The 19,078-nt window shown below is 47.7% G+C and overlaps 1 protein-coding gene across 2 annotated transcripts in view; it reads right to left on the minus strand.

Moving 5' to 3' along the window:
* The window catches only part of NKAIN4 (sodium/potassium transporting ATPase interacting 4), a 45,998-nt gene extending 27,520 nt beyond the window's left edge, over positions 1-18,478 (minus strand). For both annotated transcript variants that reach the window (XR_010623335.1, XM_065754567.1), the window contains exon 1: positions 18,221-18,478. Coding sequence is in view for 1 of the 2 variants with exons in the window: in XM_065754567.1 (XP_065610639.1) it covers positions 18,221-18,274 (54 nt within the window). In the remaining variant the exon portion in view is untranslated. The remainder of the gene's footprint in view (positions 1-18,220) is intronic.
* Positions 18,479-19,078: the final 600 nt, after the last annotated feature.

Below are 19,078 nucleotides of genomic sequence, written 5' to 3' on the forward strand. Positions count from 1 at the left end.
CTAGACCATAGAACACTTTTACCTTTCAATCCTTAAGATAAGTGATTTGTTGCTGTACTAAAATCTGAATAGTTGTGGCAGACTTCCTTCTCCTGAAATAAACCCCATTTCTGCTGACCCGAGTGAAACTGGAACAGCAAATGAGCATGTGAAGCTCTCCTTAGCCAGGCAAACAAAACAAGCTAGAGCTCTCTGTCGGGCTGCCCTTCACTGGTACAACTGGGAAAGACAAGAAAGGAGAGAAGGCAGAGTTTATAGAGAGCCCTATCACAAAGCTCTCACACAAGAACAGGCTCTGAGCCAGCTAGAAGGGTCGTGCTCACAGCCATCTTGGAATGTGGCACTGCTTCTCGTTGCAGGGCTGAGCCACCCCCTGGTTTGGGATGGGTTGGGCAGTCCTGTATTTTCTTTCCCACCTGCCTGAACTGCACTGCTCCTGTGGATCCCCCTGCACCCTGCAACATTTGGGCTGCCTGGCTGAGTCCCCATGCGTTGACTCAGCTTTTGACTTCCTGCCAGCTGGCCTTGCTTTTAAGGAGATGCTCGTTGTTTGTCTGCTGTGCAAACACCATCAGGGCGGCCAAGACTTTCGCTGAAAAAGGTCATGGGCCTTTTCTTTAGGAAAAAAAAAAGGCATTGATTTCCTGCGGTATTTTGGTTGATGGCTTGAGTTCAGGGCGAAGTCACAGCACTGTTATCCCTGTGAGACATCATACACGGATGAATGTTTGAGTGCAGCTAGCTGAAACAGCAGGAAGAAATTAAGAAAGCCACAGATGTCTTGTTTTTAAATCTATCAATTTAGGTTTTGAACACAAGTATCTTTTATTTTATTATTATTATTATTTTTGCATTCTCCCAAAACAGCTTAAGTTTGGCAACACCAGATACTTGTTTGGATTCACAGGCAGAAAAATTATTGAGTTAAATGGCGAGCTTGCTTTTACCACTGTGATTCCATTTCTAAATAAATATTAATGGTCTTAATAGCTGCTTAATTAAGTTCGTCTGAAAAAGAGCAATTCCCTGAGCCACTCCTTCACATCCCCCTATCCAAGCAGCTTGTTTGCTGGGTGCCGCGTCCTTGCCTCTTCTAAAGTCAGCATCTCACGTGCTAATGCACACTGCATTCATGAAACCTCATTTTTCTTCAGTAAGTGTTGTCAAGGAAACCTTCCTTGGGGCCTTGTGATCCACAGCTCCCTTCCCAGCATCCCTTTCCAAATCACAGAGGTCAAGAGACTAATTGCACAGGAGGTCTCTGGTTGTCACTTTGTCTCTCAGACGCATTTGGTCCTTCTGGCCACTGGATACAATAAGCCCCATTCTCTGCTCAGCTTGGTGCACTCCTTCCCCAGGAGCTGTTTAAACCCCTTCTATTCACATAGACCTCAGGGAGGCCTCCAGCAGCAGACCTTACAGCCTTAAATAATTTGTGTTCTAGAAACAAACTGGTCACTCCTAGGGCTGGGGGTACAAATGCTTCCAAAGGCAAGGCTGTCAGAGGAGCCACTGCTGCAGATAGGTGCCCAAGCAGCTCTCAGCCTGCTCCATCTAACAGCTGAAGTTCAGGTCATGCACAGTACTTGGGCAGGCTCAGCCCCTCAGTGTGGTTCAGCACAGCCTCCTATCACCATCCTCCTGCTGCACAGCACAGACACGCATCCTCACCTCCCCTGCTCTGGCACATTTCTGCTCTGGATTCTCCCATCCTGTGAACTGGTACCAATGCTTTCAGAAGTGTCACTGTTCTGACCTTGATTGCTGTGCTTTCTGTCACTGATGCCTTTCACAAACATCCTGGCTGCGAAGATATGTAATTATTCAGTCCCACATGCCTGAATGCTGCTTAGCATTCCAGGAAAGGCATGATCCTCAATAAACACAAGGGATGAGACTGGCACTGAGGTACTCTTGGTTTGTGCTTAGAATCCAGCTTTGGAAAGACTAGGGCTTCCCATTACCCCACAGTTCATGCTGCCCTACCAGAAGCAGCACAGCACAGGGTTGTTCATAGGGCAGCCAGCAGTACAGGTAAATGGCTCTTCCACTTAACATTGCAGCGGAGAAAAGAGGATCTCCAGCACTGGCTCTCTGAATGGTGCTCAGAATAGATTTCCCAGGAAAAAGACTGCTTCCTATGAAGAATTTTTCTCCTAAATCAGTGTCTTGCTTCAGGCCCGTTCTGTTTTGCAAGACCACATCTCTCCACAGGGCTCAGCCAGAAGCCAGAGGTGCAAGCAGGTGCTGCACAGCAGCATCAGAAATTTGAGCTGCTCTGCTCCCTTCTCTCCTTCTTGTGCCTCCTGATGGCATCTGAGTCTTGCACACTGCTGTGATTGCTGATTGCTGAGATTAGCAGCCAGGCTAAATTAATAAGCAGGTGGCTTTGTGATCCAGGCGAAAAAAAGCACTCTGACAAGAACGTGGAACTTGTTCTATTAGTAACCCACATCAACATTCAAACCTAAGTTTCCTAAATGTAATCAAATTAATCAGTTGTGCCCACAGAGGCCCTGCCCCCACGTTTTCTCCTCCCTCAGTGTCACAGCTCTGCATTGGCTCTGCAGCCTTGCAATGGAGACAGGGGAACAACAGGGACATGACTTTTTGCGACTGACACAAAGATTTCTTCAACAAGTTCCTAACATTTTCCTCAGCCAGATGCCTGGAATGGCACAGCCTCATCCCAGGCTCTGGCTTTCTCTTCCCACTGGAGGACTCACAGCCCTGTCCCAGCCATCTCCTTCCAACAGTGCTGGCCCTGGTGAGAGCCTCAGTGTGGGGGGGAACCTTCTCCCACCAGCAGCACAAATTTCACTGTTGAGTGAAGTATATTGAAGACGTGCCATTAACTCACCAGCCATCTCCCTCGGGAGATCTGCTAACCATTTATGAAGCCATCTGAACACTAGGAAGGCTGTGAGGCAGAGCAGTACAGGAGATCAGCGGGAATTTAATTTGGTAATAGAGAGATTTATTTCCTACCGACAGGGCATTATATTACACGATCTCTGTCTCTGCTCCGCCAGGAAGGCCACACAAAGTTTGGGTTTGTTCTCATAGCAGGGATACAGGGGAAAAATGAAAATTCTTGAAAATTTGTGAGTAGTTATTGGCTCTAGGGACTGACCTAACTCCTGTCTTGAGCATGGTCTGCTTAGCTAAAATAGCTAGGTAGCACCTTGCTCTCTCATCTTGCTGCTGGAAGAAAAGAGCAAGCACATCAGGGGATAGATCAGGATTCACAGAGTGTATATAGCTCATGAGATACCAGCTGGACAGAATCACTGCTATCCTTGTTACCTTTTATGCGTTTATTAGAAACTGCCATTTTATTTTCCATCTGGTTATCCTGAAGTTGAATTGCCAAATATTCTACTGACGGTTTCCCAAAGGAGGAATAAACTCTTGCTTCAGGCTCAAAAAATCCAAGCTCAGCTCTTCCCCTGTCCTATTCCACAAACAGCCCAAAGGAGGGTCACTGTGACACAGAGAGCACTTCCCACCTTGAGCTCCATGGAGCCAACTGTTCGCATCCTGTGCACCCTACAAGTCTCACTCCCAGTTGGCACCTGCAGCACCTTCTCCTAACAGAAGCCTAACTGAGGCCTGGGAGTAAGAAAAGGGCCTCTCTGGGACCTCCTGAAGCTGTTTTTCTCACCCAGGGAGCTGCTTTCCCCAGCTCCTCACGGCACGCAGCAGTGGGAGCTGGAGCAGCTGAGCCCCTTAATTAGGTCAGGGCTGGATCACGCGTATGGCACTTGCAACTGCCCAGTGCCTCTGTAGGAAAATCTCATCCTAGCTCTGCAGCTGGGGCAAAGCTCGGGAAGGGAAGGATGTCAGAACAGGAATAACTCTTCAGAACTTTGTCCATAGGAAAGTGCAGGGCCCTGTTTCAGTTTGTGCTCAGCAGCTGGCTCCATCCCTCCCTGATGCTGGAGATAAGTGGTAGCATTGCTTTAATTTCCTCTTGCTCCTGCTGCAACGCCAGATTGCTTGGATATTCATAAACAGAAGGGGTTTAATGAAAATTATAATTAGAGCCCTGTGGTGCTCTCGCAGGTCGCCTTTACACTGGGCTGCCTATTTACATTACAAATCAGGCGGGTGTCACTGCAGAGTCTGCAGCAAGCGAAGAGGATTCATTAAAAGGAAAGTGCAGGGCTTGTGAGAAGCACGGGAGAACGAAAATGATATTGTTATTATTAATAATCTAGGAAATTGGGAGCTGCCGCGGTCTCACTGCAACTTTGCTCTGGGAAGAAAAGCCCATTTGTAATCATCCTGCAGCAGGCGGGGAGATGGCACGGCCACCCAGCAACTTGCACCAGTAATTACAGTACAAACGGACCCTTTTCATGGAGCATCTGTCTCTCGTGGAAAGCAAAGTGGCAATGAAGATTTTATCTCCCTCACTGGGATGGAGAGAAGCCCTCTTAGCACTCCAGCCTAACTGTGAAGTTGTAGGCTCAGGGAAAGACAACATGTGAAGCCAAAGGGATGGATTCCCCGTGATGTTACAGCTTTCCCATTCCACCTGCCAGCAGCTACATATGGTGCTTTTTGCCCTGCTGTAATAGCACAAGCAGCAGCTCCTTGAGACAGGTGTATCAGTGCACCAGCACTCAGCCTGTCTCCCACCCCAGCCAGCACAAACCAGAGTGTTCCTATACACAGATCTGTCTCCTGGGTTTGGCTTAGCTCCATCGAAGTGGACCAGCAGAGGTGTTAACCTTCTGTTCCCACCTATACAGTGAAATTAGAAATAATACCCTCATTTTGAGCAGAGGATAGTTAGAGATTTAGGCTGCATTTGTAAAATTCTTCTTTAATATTCCATATTAATGCACCAGCAGGAATGGTATCATCATTGTAACGGGGTCTTTATTGAATGCCTGCATGCCCATATTGATTACCAGAAGTGACATTTTAGGTTGGGAACCTTTCCATGCCCCTTCTCCTTCCCCTCCACTGTCACACTCACAGAGCAGAGCCCTCACCTCATTTCCACGCCTGCATCCCCCAGGTTCAGCCCTGTCACAGGGCAATGCACCCAGAGCAGATCCCAGTGACACCCAGCAAGGGATGCTGAGTCACTTTGCTGCCAGACTCCCCACTGCTGCTCGCCCCAGCTATTAATCTCACCTTGCCCTCTGCAATCGGAGGACGTCACTTCAGTCTCATAAGCAGCTGGGAAGTCAGAACAGAGCAGATGAGCTAATACTGCTGAAGTATTTGGTTAACGTATCAAAACTGACTCAGGAGACTTTCCCTTCTGCACGTCACGGCAATATGCTGGAAGTTTTCAGGCAAATTAGAAGCTGGAGTATTTTAGGAGTCTGGCCACAACCCGGCCAAGAGATTTGCTTGCATTTCGTGCATGCTATCGTCAGTGTAAAATCACTCATACTGTGACAGCTGAGCTGTAATCATCACTAGTAACACTCTGCTGTGTGTGCTCTGCCAAAGAAAACCCGCCCTAATGTGAAAATGTGCTTATGCTGGTTAAAAAAGGGACACGAGTAACATTCCCCGTGTAAAAATGTGTTTGAAAAAGTTGTCATGCTTGCAGATGAAAAATAAATATCGGTGAAGAAATACTGACTGCTGTCCCCTAAAGAATGCACTAGCAAACTTCCAGGCCTGTCATCAAAGCACCAGGTGGGAAAGGACTGGGAAAAAAAGAAAGAATATTTTGGAAATGAAAACATTTTTACGGCCCAGCTTCTGGTTTCAGTAAAATGCTTTGGACAGGAAGGGTTTGAAGTTGAAACAAACAGGAAAACAACTGTTCTGTTACAAACAGGGACTGACAAAAGTTTTGGGGTATCTCAGGACTTTTCCAATAACCACAGTCCCCATAAACAGCTTCCCTGCTACAGAGGGCAGGAAAATGAATCGATCACTATTGACTTTCATCATCCCATTGCTTCACCGGGTGAAAATCAATCCTGCTTATAATTGATCCATCACTTTCCTGATTACAGGTAACACATGCAGCACCCCTGGCCTCCCTAGGACTGCAAAGAGCAGTTCTCAGGTCTGCTCCCCAGCTGTGACCCAGGCAGAGATCCAGCTCTCTTTTTCTTAAGTCAAGAAAAGCCAGAGAACAGAGACACACAGTCTGCTCAAACAGATGAACCAAGTGAGGATGATGTGCAGTGGAGATGGTGAAGTTTTTGGCATGTCTGGTTGAAAAAATGCCAGAGAGCAGCTTTTCTCTGTGGTGGTTTGATGAAGCAGCTCATGGAGCACAATCTGCTCTGGGTGGCTGAGAAAGGGTGAGAGCACTTCTCTGCTACTAACTAGATCACTGCTGGGAATAAGCATTACAGGGCAGAGAGGAATGAGCTGAGTGAAGTCAGGGAGCCCACGGTGTTCCGGTGCTCCCTGTCCCAACACCGCCACATGCTCCTGTAGATGTCATCTGTGCCATACTGGAGAGGGGTTTGATAACACAAGAGATCCTTATCCAAGATTTACTGGCAACACAGTAAAAATATATATATATATCCCAAGATTTAACAAGTTCTTTCACATGTATTAATGGCATTGACTGTATTACTTTCTGTGCAGTGTTCCTTTTGTTTCTGCATTTCAACCCAAGCAGATGATGAAATGAGACCCATGACATTCACTTTGATGGAGACGAGCTGCTGGCTTTCCAACAGTGTAAATCAGGATTCAGTGCCTTTTAAAAAGCATTATTTTAAAAGCAAAGCCCTTTTGAGCGAGGGCTCGAATGGGGTTATTTTCCACATGACCAAGCGTCAAAAGGAAAGCAGCAGCCCCATCCATACTCTTATCACCCTTCCTGAGTCACCCACTGGATAGATTTGTCACAAGGCGAAATAAGAGCAAGTCCTCAATTTATTATCATTTTCTACTTGTCCTCCCTAATGCAGTTCCTGCCAGGATGAGTTTGCTGTGGGAAAATGGAATGAAACCAGGCCTTTCAGTGCTGCTAAATAGGGCTTGGGGAGGATTTCTTTAGGAGGGGGGATCTTCCTCATTAGAAGTGGAAAATGTGCAATGCAGAGTTTTCATCGGATGCCGCCCAGCCTCCCAATTAGGATGGCTGAGACAAACAGTGCCGTTATTATATGCAACTGTTTATACAGTGTCACTCAGCCATTGTTTATTTCATGAGCATAATTTATCTCTTCTGTTGTGCTGCCCAATTTGTTTGGACTTCCAGCCCAGTTTCATCGCACACATCTTTTGGCCTCCCACCAGCTCATTCCCCAATTAAGTTTCTGAGCGCGTTGCACAGTGGCTGCCCCCCTCCCCCCCCTCCATGCCTTGTTTCCCGGCTGACGTTGGTGTCCCCTCACTGCAATGCTCCCCAGGGCTCCTGCCTCAATCCTCCTCACTGCCCGCTCTTCAATGCCTCATGGTTTATTCAACAGTCAAGCTGCATTTCTCTTTTCCCTCTTTTTTTCTTCCTCCTTTTCTTCCTTCCCCCCCCCCTTTTTTTTTTTTCTTTTTTTTCCTTCTCCATTTTTATTTCCCCCTCTCCTTTTAAATCAGAGGCCAATAAATAGGTTCCACTTTGGCAGCCTGGTTATTTTGCAACAAACCTCAGCCAGCTGTATCCCAGCAGTGCAGCCTGGTGACATTGCAGGGGCTGAGCCCTGACCCATGGGGTGGCAGCTCAGAGGCAGAGCACTCACAAACACTCGTCTCCAAAGGGGACAAAGACGTGCCCTCCATTAACATCTGCTACAAAAGCCTCATCCACCCTTGGCCCTGCCTTCCTGCTCCCTGTATTGCTGCCTTTGGGGTGTGAGATGGTTTCTCAGTCCTGGTACACTCCCATTCTTGGGCTGCCTTTGCTCCAAACTTTCCTATCGGTTTACTCACTCTTCTTGCTTGCAGCTCTGCTTGCAAAGATTAGCTAAAATAGAAAAGCACTAATCCACATTATGAAAATTCAAATCCTTGTTGCCACACTCTTTTAAGGAAGTTTAATCTGGCAAAACTTGGAGGTGAAATCCTCCAAGTTTAAAGCAGTAAAGGAATCCATGCATCGCCTCTTCTGTTAGTGTGAAAGCACTGTAGGTGCAAGAAACAGCTTATACTCCTTGGTGAAGCAACTCCAGGCTATCACTCTCTCTGATGTGCTCCATCAAAATCCCATTGAGTGCTTAACTCCGGGTTACAGCTGAATGAAGGATTTACTTCTGCATTCTCATGCCCACTTTGTTTGCCAGCACTGGTTTTCCAGGATTTTTGCTAGATCTGTGTCCCCAAACAGTGGAACTCCATCTGAAATGCCTGTTTTTGTAGGATAGCGTCCAAAATTTCAACAGTGAACTTAATGTGGCCGTGGGAGCCACCATGAGACAAAATCCTGGGTTACGTCTTGTGTGAGGAAAGCATCCTTTGGGTAAGTGATCTGCAGAGGAGTTTACTGGCTCTTCACCTCCTGTCACCATGAGCTGCTTCAGAAATTCATCATACTTTAAATGATTCACTCAAGTAGCCATTCAGCCTCAGTTCATAGTTTGTAGAGCCTTTATTATGCAGCTATATATTTAGCACTGAAATGGTTCTCAGCAATTGTAACAGCCCTGTCATCTAAGGAATAAAACAAAGAGCCATTATTCATCAAAAGGGAGACACAGTCTTTATTGTCTGAAGCCATGGCAGAGTTTTTTATATCGCCCTATCTGTTCCTTCAGGATGTCACACAACTCAGTTTTAAGATGATTCAGAAGCAACCCTGGAAGCCCAAACCCCCCTGTAACATCTCATAGCTGACTTCCCAGCTCACATTGGTTTCGACTGACAACAGCACTGATCCTGAGCACACTAGATATCACCAACAACCTAAGAGCAACAAAGCTGACCATTCTAGAAAAGCTTGAGGTAGATGGCAGTCTCTGGCAGAGTAAGGATTAAATGATGAACAGGATTATTTAAAAGTATGAAGCATGGTTACAAGAAGTAATAGATGAGTGTGTGTTTTGTGCACCGATTACATCCAGAAGATCTGGGCCCAAACTTGGACTGATGGCAGAGATTTGTGTGACTGTAGGACCCTGTCAGCCCTCCTGGGCCTTGTCCTGGTGCCTCTGGTGGCTGGAGGAACCAGCCTGGTTCTCTGAATCTGAACATGGGACACACCCAGCATCCCTGCCCAGCAGCTGCCTGACTTCCTCTGTGCCTTTGGGAAAAGCAGCCAGATTTGGGGCCAGAAGATTTCTTTCAACATGCACTTCCATGGTGCAAATGAGTCCATGAAATGCAAATGAAGCAGCACCACTCACAGAACCAGCTACCCCTGCTTTCTTCTCAAGCTTCTGAGAGCATGTGAGAATCTGTTGGCATCAACATGAATGCAAAGAGGACACGGAAAAGATACATCTGAGGAGGTGCTGTGCACAGGCTCTCAGCAAAGCAGCTGTTAGCACAGCGAGGCAGACCCATCCTTCCTTCCTTTGAATGTTTCCTCTCTGAATAATGAGATGGGCAATTTGAAGACCCAGAATCTTAGAAAAGTGGCATGCATTAAAAAAAAAAAAAAAAGAATTGCCCTTCCTCAGCTTTGCAATTTGCTTTATTGTATCTCCAAAGCCCCAGTGCTCCCTTTTCTTCACACTCTTGAGAAGCTCAGGGCACAGAGCAGAGCTCCCATTACACTTCTCCCAACACCCCGCCAAACAGCCAGAAGTCCCCTAGACTAATTAGCCACACTGTATTCTGCACATATTTTGCATTTCTGAGTAATTAGGATAATCAGATTTCTCCCTTAATTCTGTACGTATACACTATAAGCAGGTGTATTGCCTTTCCCACAATGATATCACAAGAAGCGTGTTGTCTGCTGGAGGTGCGGATGCCAGCCGCCTGTCAGAGCCCATTCTCGTCTCACACATGGAAATCTGCTGCTAACGGATTACCAGGAGCCATGGGAAATTAGGAACCGGGCCTGATTTGAGCCAGTAGCTCAGATATTTGTGCAAGCTATCTAAATGCACAGAGCCTTCGAATGTGGCCAGAGATTGGGTCATTCTCTTCGCAGCCCTCCAGGGAAGTGCTGTGAGTGTGGAATGGGGGTTGCTTTACCCAGAGCCTCAAAGGTGTTTGGGGTTCTGGGAAGTGCAACAGCCCTCATCTTTGCCCTTGAGCACTTGGACTTGAGGCTTTCACAAATATGGGACTGTTTTCCTCTTAATGGAGCATCACGGGAGCAGAATCTTTGAAGAAGGATGAGGAAGTCCCCACACCCCATAGCACGGAGCTACATGCTCCTGAGTACCTGGACTACAGCAGAAAAAGTGAGAGACCCTGCTACACAGCCCCCACAGGCAGACCATCTATCTGCTGAACTTCACGTATGGGAAAGGTTTGCTTGTAGAGCTGAGAGTGCCACCCAGTACCCTCTCAACACAAAGACGCAGAGCAATGCTCTTGGTGTCGTACTACTGTAAGAATAATGTCCAAACCTCAGAACTGATTATGATCAGGGTTTAGATCCCTCTTGATCTCCAGGTTAACCTTCCTGGTACCAAGATTAAGCACTGGTTACTACAGAGATAGTTTCAGGTGAAGCTGAAGGCAGAGACAAACTGTTAATTGGGCTAAGGCTGTTCATCCATTGTGGCTGGGTACACCATACAGAGCAATCTATGCGAGGTTATGCTCAATGTTTTGTAAGATCTGTATGGGTAATAAAATACCCCATCCCCCTCTTTCATGGTCTCTATCTCACCTTCCCTGTTCAGCTGGGACAGTGCTTACAGATGAACTATCTCAAGAGAACAGCACTTGGAAAACATAATGCAGCACCTTCAATGAGTCCAAGGCTGTTGTCAGGGTCACCACAAACAAGGGAGAGAGAACCCTGTTTCCCAAAAAGGTCTCACAGGAGACATCATCCCAGGCTTCATGTATTTGCTGTCATTGTGTATTCATTCGAGCACCAGAATTCATTTTTTCTTAAGTATATTTAGCTCTGGAGAGCTTTAACTAAACTGTCCTTGGTAATATTCAGCTCTTGTTCTCTTGTGTCTTTGCTCAGGTCTCCAAGTGCTCAGTGAAGAAGGAGAGCATGTGACTGTTCACTTGCTCATTCTGACCCACCTCCCTTAGGTCAGCATGCTGCTCAGGGGTGGCACAACAGCATCCCTTCTCTGCTGGCCTTGACATGTTCTCATCTCTGAGATGCACAAGGCATGGAGTTCAGATCCCATGTACACTCAGCTCTCCCATCCCACTGCTGTGCTGCTGCAGTAGGGTGGCAGCCTGTGCTCCTGTGCTTCTGTCAGCCAGGGCTGGAGTGGTCATCTGTGTGCTTGCTGCATCAGTGCAGAGAAAATACATTGTTGATCCTAAATCTGGAGTTTTTAGCATTGGTTGAAAGAACTGGAGAAGGAAAAATAGGGAAGAAAGCAGGTATTTTGCTGGAGAGACTGGAGAGCAGGTGGAAAGCTGCCTGCTGGGCTGGCCAGTCACTGAGAGGTGGCAAAGGAAGCTGGCACAGTGACTCCTGATGTCTGCCTTCTCCGAGCAGGTGACGAAGGCAAGCTGTTGCCTTGATTCCCACAGTATATTTTCATTAGGCTGTGGCAGATGGCAGTGGAGGTCACCGCTTCCACACCATCATCCTTTCAGCTGAAAGGTGTCAGGGAATCTGACACCTCAATTACTAAAGCAAGATTCATCCAAACAGCATCCAGGATGAAGGGGAAAAGGGAATTAGATAAGCTGCTCTTCTAATTTCCGTGAATTCTCACCTTTGAGAGAAAATCTGGGACGAGAACTTCCCTGATAAACAACATATTTCTGCCTAACATCTTGACACAGAAGCAGCTGCACTGAGAACCAGCCACAGACACCAGAAAAAATGGCAATTAAGTCCTTGTGGAAATGAGAGCAAAAAGCACCCCTTGGAAAAGGCCATTGATGCTAATGAGCTACAGCAAAGTCAAGGGAGAATCAATTGATCCTACCCCAGCAGAGATCTGCTGCTCACTTCCCTCTCACCCATGAAACATGGAACATGAAGTGAAACAAAGCTCCTGAGCTTTGCTTCTCGAGGGTTTTCAGAAGTCAGCTAACCCACAGAGACACCAGCACAACACCACCACTGACTTTTCTGTGTTCAATGTGAAATGCAGTTCTGTTACAGTGGCAAGAAGCAGGATCCTTGCTGAGACACTGGTCTTTCTCATCTCAACTGTTAACACCCACTTTCCTTTTACTACTATTTCCCTACTTATTACTACTATTCTACTACTATTCTACATTACTATTTCCCTACTTGTTACTACTGTTAATCCTTGCTTTTGTAATCCCTACAATAGCAAAGAACATGAAGTGGGAGTCTGACCTCATCAGATTTCAACAAACAAACAGAGCAGAAGTTATTTGTTCTTATTTTGGAATCTTAAGATCATTATATGGTTTTGGAATGATTATGAACTACCTCAGATTGGCAGCTCTGCATGGTGTTACTCATTGGGTTTCCTTCGACAAGAACATCAAAAAGCATTGGCCTATAAGGAGATGACAAATAAGTTCAACAAGCCACTGAGCAACACCAAAGCCTGTGCTTTCTTTGTGAGAAGCTTCCCTTTAGTATTTAGGAATAACATCAAAACTCCCAACATCAGAGATACTGGGAAGATGAAAATATCCTGGACACAAAAAAAAAAAAAAAACCCAAAACCACCAAAACCCAAACTTCTTTTTACTGAAACTTTTCAACTTTTGACAGAAGCTTGAAAACACTTCTGAAAGGTTCAAAATATTTGGGGTTTGGCACAATAAAGCCCCCATCATTTCCAGAAAGCATTGCTGAATGCCAGAATATTTTCGTTCTGAGGCCAGAACTGTCCTTTTTTTCCTCTCATGCTCTAGAGATAGAGAGTGGAAAAACAATGCACTACTTTTGAGATAAAAAATGTTCCCACTTTGTTGAAAAGTCTCTTTCAACCAAAGCTCACTACGGACACAACCTGGGCAGTCAGGTCTGCTCATGACATCTACTCCAGCCAGTACAAAGGGAACACCGTGAGCATAAGGCCGTTTAATCAGAAATTATCTCTGCTTTTCAAATGGAAAGGTTCAATTCTACTGACCTCAAACTCAGCTTGCTTAATGGGAGAAGGGAAAGCTACAGCTGGGGCACTTAGACCTTGCTAGATCATATGCATTTTCCTAAATGCTCAAAAAGCAATGGGCTATTCCAGGGTTTTCCTGGAGGAAAAGCAATCACAATCTGGCCTTTGTTATCCAGCTTATTCTCCAAGAGTTCCTACTTGAGGGCCCCTGGAGCAGATTCTTGGAAGAGCTCCATTTTGCACCCCAGCCAGAACGCTCCAAGTTTCCGTATATTATTAACACACAATGGAGCAACGTCAGCCTGAGCTGGGAAGGGCCCCTGGCAGCCACAACACTCCCAGCCCCAACCCTAAACCGGCCTGGGGAGAGGGGCTCCCTTCTGGGGAAAATCCACCTCCTTCTTCTCCTGCATGGCCCTGGTGCTCGGGGTCAGAAAAGGCAGGAGGCAAAGCAGTGGAGCACGATGTCAGCCAAAGTACAGCCCAAGGGCTCCGGGAAGAGTTGACTTCAGCACCAGCCTGCCCTCAGCTGCATTTTGGCTTGGGCTTTGCCAGATGGCATTCCTGGTCAGAAAGTACTGGATGGGTTTTGGTCAGAGGGCACAAGGAAATCTGATTCCTGTGAGTACCACCACCACTACAGGAAACACAGATGTGGACTGCTGGCAACACACAATCTGCATTGAAACACCCTGCGTGTTCCCAGGCCCCAATTCCTTGGTGCTGCTCGGAGATTTTGGGCTCGGACCACTGCTGCATTACTGACTCCAGCTGCACAAGGGAAAAGAAAAAAGAAAAAGAAAAAAAAAGAAAAATCTCCACTTGCAAAAATTCAACTTTTTGTAAGAAAACCCCCACAACTCCAAAATTAAAAATGCCCGCCAGCACAGCAAGCATTTGCCAGCACATTTTTGATTTTTTGCCAAAATGTTCTGGCCAAAACTTTGGAGAAAAAAAAAGTCAGAATTGTCTATGGAAAGCAGATACTTCTCACGAAAATATTCATTTAGTCAAATCCCCAGGTTTCTACTGAAAGTCAACATCAGTGGAAAATGCTGACGAGCTCTATTATTGGCACAGCTTAATTTTCCTTTGTTTGGAACAGACATGGAGAAGACAGCATCTGTCAAATGTACTCTTTTGACTTCTGTTATTATTTAAAATGGAGTATTGTATGTGGTCTTCAGGAGAGGTTCAACCCATCATGGTGCTGGCTGCTGTGCATGCACACGGTCTCTCTTTTAGAGGGATAACAATTTGAGCACAAAACGTGGAGAAGATAGACAGTTGGAGAATAGGGTAATTTCACATTGGTCCCAATCAGTGTGATGAGCAAAGGGACAATGTGCTCACCCCTGCACCTGCTCTTGCCTTTGGTGCTTTGTGCTCAGCCTTGGCCCAGCTGCCAGTCTCAGAGCTCCCCAGGAGATGCAGGAACCTGCCCAGCTCTGCGAGCAGCTGCAGAGCAGGGAGAGATGGGCCACTACCCATTTCCCTACCCATCCACTACAGTCCTGCTCACTCCTTCCCACGGATGTTCTTCCAGCCTCCCTTCTGCAGACCCATATGTACTGACCACATTGAGCCCACCACACACTGAGCTAACTGGGATTATTTTCGCCCAGATCCTGCCTTCCCTGATGTGTGTACCATCCTGTGTGCCTATCTGCCAGGCTCCATTCCACCCTGACCCCATTGCTTCATGTCCTGCCCAAGCTGACACGACCCCTTTAGGTACAAGGGAGCAGTTAGAGAAGGATCTGTGCTGATTTCAAATAGTTTCCAGCACCGATCACCCCCTTCTGTAAGAGATTAAAAAGGCACTGCCAAGAAGGGAGCGAGGGAGAAGGAGAGCACAAGAAAATAAATAAATAAAGGTATATAGTTACTTTTGGTTAGTCTCGTTGTGCAGTCCCATCCCAGGGCACCGTGCTCTGTGCTCGTTTGAGGTATTAGTCACTTTTTCCATTAGAAGCTCCTATTCTATGGGGATTTATAATGTATCTGTAAAATTGTCTCCAGGCTTTGCTTGGCATCTGAGCTCTCAATTCATGGACAGAATGTAAAGAAACTGCAGTTGTTTGATTTATTGGGACGGGGCACAGGGAGGGAGAGATTTTTTCCATGCTCAGCTTGGTGGAAATAAATTTACGTAGTGCTTGCAGGACATGATCACTTATTACCCTAGAAAATACATCGGTTGGGTGCAATCTCAGACCGACAGAGAGCAAAGCAGAAAACCAGTGCTTTTCTTAAATGTTTCACTGCCTGAGACCTAGTCCTCATGCACTTTCTCCCCCCATGACCCACCCACTGGGAAAGCTTGCCCTTGACAAGCCTTTCCCAACCCTCATTTCTGCATGGGACAAGCAAATTCTGGGCTCCAAACAGCCTGGTGCCTCTCCCATCTGCAGGGTGTTCCTGGCCCGGCCGCTCCCCCTGACTTCTGCTGCAGACAGGGATGGGTTGGGAAGAAAGGCAGGATCCAGTGCAGCAAGCCACAGCAGGACCTGAACCTCCTTACAGCGCAGATCAGATGGGCAGCAGGAGCCTGAGGTGGACGTTGCAGGCAAACAATAACCTAAAATTGGAACGTGGCAAATTATTTATTCAAACGCCGGCCTTCCTCTCCCCCTCTTGATTAGCAAACCGCTGGGGAGCCAGCCCTGATTTTCTCCAGACAGACGTGCTCTGCTCGGCTCCGCTCGCCTCGCTCAGCCCTGAGCTGCCCATGGGGGCTGCAGACCTCGTTGGTATTCACACTGCGTTGCAGCCCTCCCTTCCCTTCATGGGCTGTTCTGCTCTCCAATTGGATCACAAACTTTTTCTCTGTGTGCACAGTAGTGATTAATAAGTTCAGTTTCTGCCTCTTCTTTTTTTTTCTTCTTCTTAACATTTAAGCTGCAGTTTGCAAACACTTCCCTGTACACTAACTCAACTACTTGCACCTAATAATAAAGCTATCTCCAAAACAACACGCTGCATGGTGAATCCTCCTCCTTTTTTGTGAGGAGAAGTGTCATTATCTCATGTTTCCATTCACTGTGTACAGATGAAGCCTTGAGGAACAGACAGGAGAATATATACTGAAGCAGAAGGATGAGTTGCAGAACTGGAGAGGGAAATCCCACAGTTGAAATCCTCTCTCCCATTTAAACGAAAGGCAAAGCAACCACTGCCCACGAGGAGCCAGGATTCACCCCTGCACTGCAGGGGACACGGTGCTCAGCAGCACACAGGGAAGGCTGGGAAGGGTTCAAAGTATCAAATGAAGCGGAGCAGAGACATGAGAGGAACAAAGGAAGTTCACGTCATTATAATTTATTGATGATCTTGGCCTGATTGCTTCAGTGTTTTGTCTCGGTGGAGCCCACTGCAGTGAGTCCTGCAGTCACTGGGCCATACTGATGTGGAAGTGATGCGACGACTTACAGACAAGTTTGACTTACAAGAAAATAACTAAAATAAGCACCAGGATGGGGCTCAGCCTCACCCAAGCACTTGCTGGGAAGCAGCCAGGATCTCCTGACCTCACTCCCAGCAGAGTGGAGCTCCAGGAATTCCCTCCCCATAACTCACATTTTTCCAGCTCTACCAATTCACCCAGCGAGTGCCATGGGAAATCGCTGTGGCTCAGGCATCCAAACTTGCTTAAGAATGAGCCGAACTGATTCTTTTCTTCAAGGAGGAGGGTCTTGAGGAAAATAAAATGCTGGGGGTTCTTTGTCCCTGTATCTTGGATACGAAAAAACTCCCACGCTTGTCAGAAATAAGAGCAGCACCAGCAGCCAATGGCTTTCTCTTTTTCTTCCTCTTATTTTTTTTTCCCTCCCTCCAGTGCATGCAAGTGTGTGCCTTAAAGCAGGATGACACAGTGATGGGTTTAAGAGACAGTGAGTGTTGAGATGCCAATTTCTAATGTAATACAGGGTGCAGCTTCTTTCTTCTGTGATCACGGGTGAAAAATCAAAAGAAATAATCCAGAAGGCTGAATGAACTCCCTGGCCATTCAGCACGCTCATAAATATGCCTAGCGAGATGCTTTGTGCAAAAAACTTCTATTCTGCATTTTGTTTAACTGTGTCAAATCTTCCATCCACATCTTCTGACTGCACTCCTCACAGTTATCAGGGCTGCACTCCCACCAATCCCATCCATTTTAGGCCAACGGCTTACATTTGAAAACTAGCAGGTTCCCATTTTTTCTATTGATCTCTCTCTCCCACCTCCAGCCAAGTGCCCGCTTGCTGGTTGCCTCTTGGCAGAAAATAAGCTGCTGTCACAGTAAGCAACTCCCAAACAAAGAGTTTTAACTCGATTTGCCCCTTGGCACTAGCTCACTATTCAACAGAACTTAGGAGAAAGCCTGCCATTTCCTGCACACCGCTAATGCTCCAGAATAAAGCAAATTTGGAAATGAAATTAATTACATATAAGCTGTCATTTCCTTTTTAAGGCTGGAGGAGCCCTGGAGACCCTAAGCTACTGACGAGAGAGGGACCCTCCAGGTCCAAGCTGGATGCACAGACACTCAGGAACAAGCAGACCTTTGTTATCACCACTCACATCGACACACACACAGATGTCACGGGGATGAGCAGCCTTTGCCTACAAGGGACACTTTCTTCACACCGGCCAGTTCATTCCTAAATAGATGCATAAGCACACTGCATATAAGCACATCACCCCTGAGGACGGCTGAAATAATTCCTTTCACGCCTGCACAGACCCCTCCGGTGCAGGGTGGGATCCAGCTGCCTTAACTCCTTCTTGCAGCCGCACGTAGAAGGTGTGAAGGTACCGGGAGGTTTTTGGCACGGAGGAAGTTGTGGTTCGGTTTTGAGCATCGCCACCAAACCCGCCGGGACACCTTTGACAGACCGATTTTCTTTCGTTGCATTTCATATACAAACACAAACTTATAAATTGAGGAGTCGGAAAGAAAAGAAAAAGAAACAAGAGCGTAACGACCACGTTTCTCTGAGTTTTAAGAACCAGCGGAGCAGCGCAGCCCCACTGCCAAACGAAGTTGCGGAGGCACAACCCCAGAACCCCCCCGACCCCGAGGCACTGTGGGCTCAGCTCCGACTCGGCAGCCCCATCCCCATCCCGGTCAGCCCCCCGGAGCCCGGAGAGCCTCCACTTACCAGCTGCAAAGTGCAGAGGAAAATCAAGGTGCAGCGACCGGTGCAGCATCCCATGGTCCCCGAGTGCGCCGGGGCAGGCAGCGGGATAGGGACAGCAGGGACGGGGGCAGCAGGGACGGGGGCAGCAGGGACGGGGGCAGCAGGGACGGGGGCAGCAGGGACAGGGCACCCGGCTCGCCGCAGCCCCGGGGCTCTCCCCGCCCGCAGCACGGAGCGCAGCTGCCGCTCGCCGCCGCCGGGAGCGAGGCGGGCGGGGAGGGCGGAGGGAGGAGGGACGGAGGTCGCGGCGGCTGCCGGAGCCCCTCCGGGAGTCGGGGAGGAGGCAGTGGGGCCACAGCTTAAAAGGGCAATGCTCCGCTGGACGCTCCTGTGCCGAAAGCTGGGGCGGTTGGGATGAGCCCCCCGAGCCCCCTTGGGGTGCTCCCGGCCCCCCCGGGCACGGCCCGCCCCCGGGAGGCTGAGCCAGGCAGTGCCGATGTATTTATTTTCCCGAGATGGGGGATCCTGCTGCTTACCGAGGGTGTGCTAGAGCTCCGTGGATAGGGCATCTCAGGCAGCAGGAGTCGGGAGCTCTTCTCCCCTTGCCGCATGTGCCCCTCTCCTTCCTCCCCACGCAGGCGCTGGCTTACTCACCCTAAAGTCTTTATACCCAGGATTAACCTAAAATATGATAGTTGTTTCCGTAAACTTTGTCAGCTAAAGTGTGCATGGGTGACAAACGCAGGGGGGTAAGACACGGAATTAATTAAAATGTACGTTTGTGGGCGTCTTAAATTGCCCACATTTGTGGAAGGGCCACATCACACCTCAGTGGTCTCACAAGTACATAGCAGAGCATCTCCTGTGGAGAGCTTCCAC

Source organism: Cyrtonyx montezumae, unplaced genomic scaffold (genome assembly GCF_038088225.1).
Source record: "Cyrtonyx montezumae isolate F1298 unplaced genomic scaffold, pur_monq_1.0 scaffold_9, whole genome shotgun sequence".
Classification (NCBI taxonomy): Eukaryota; Metazoa; Chordata; class Aves; order Galliformes; family Odontophoridae; genus Cyrtonyx; species Cyrtonyx montezumae.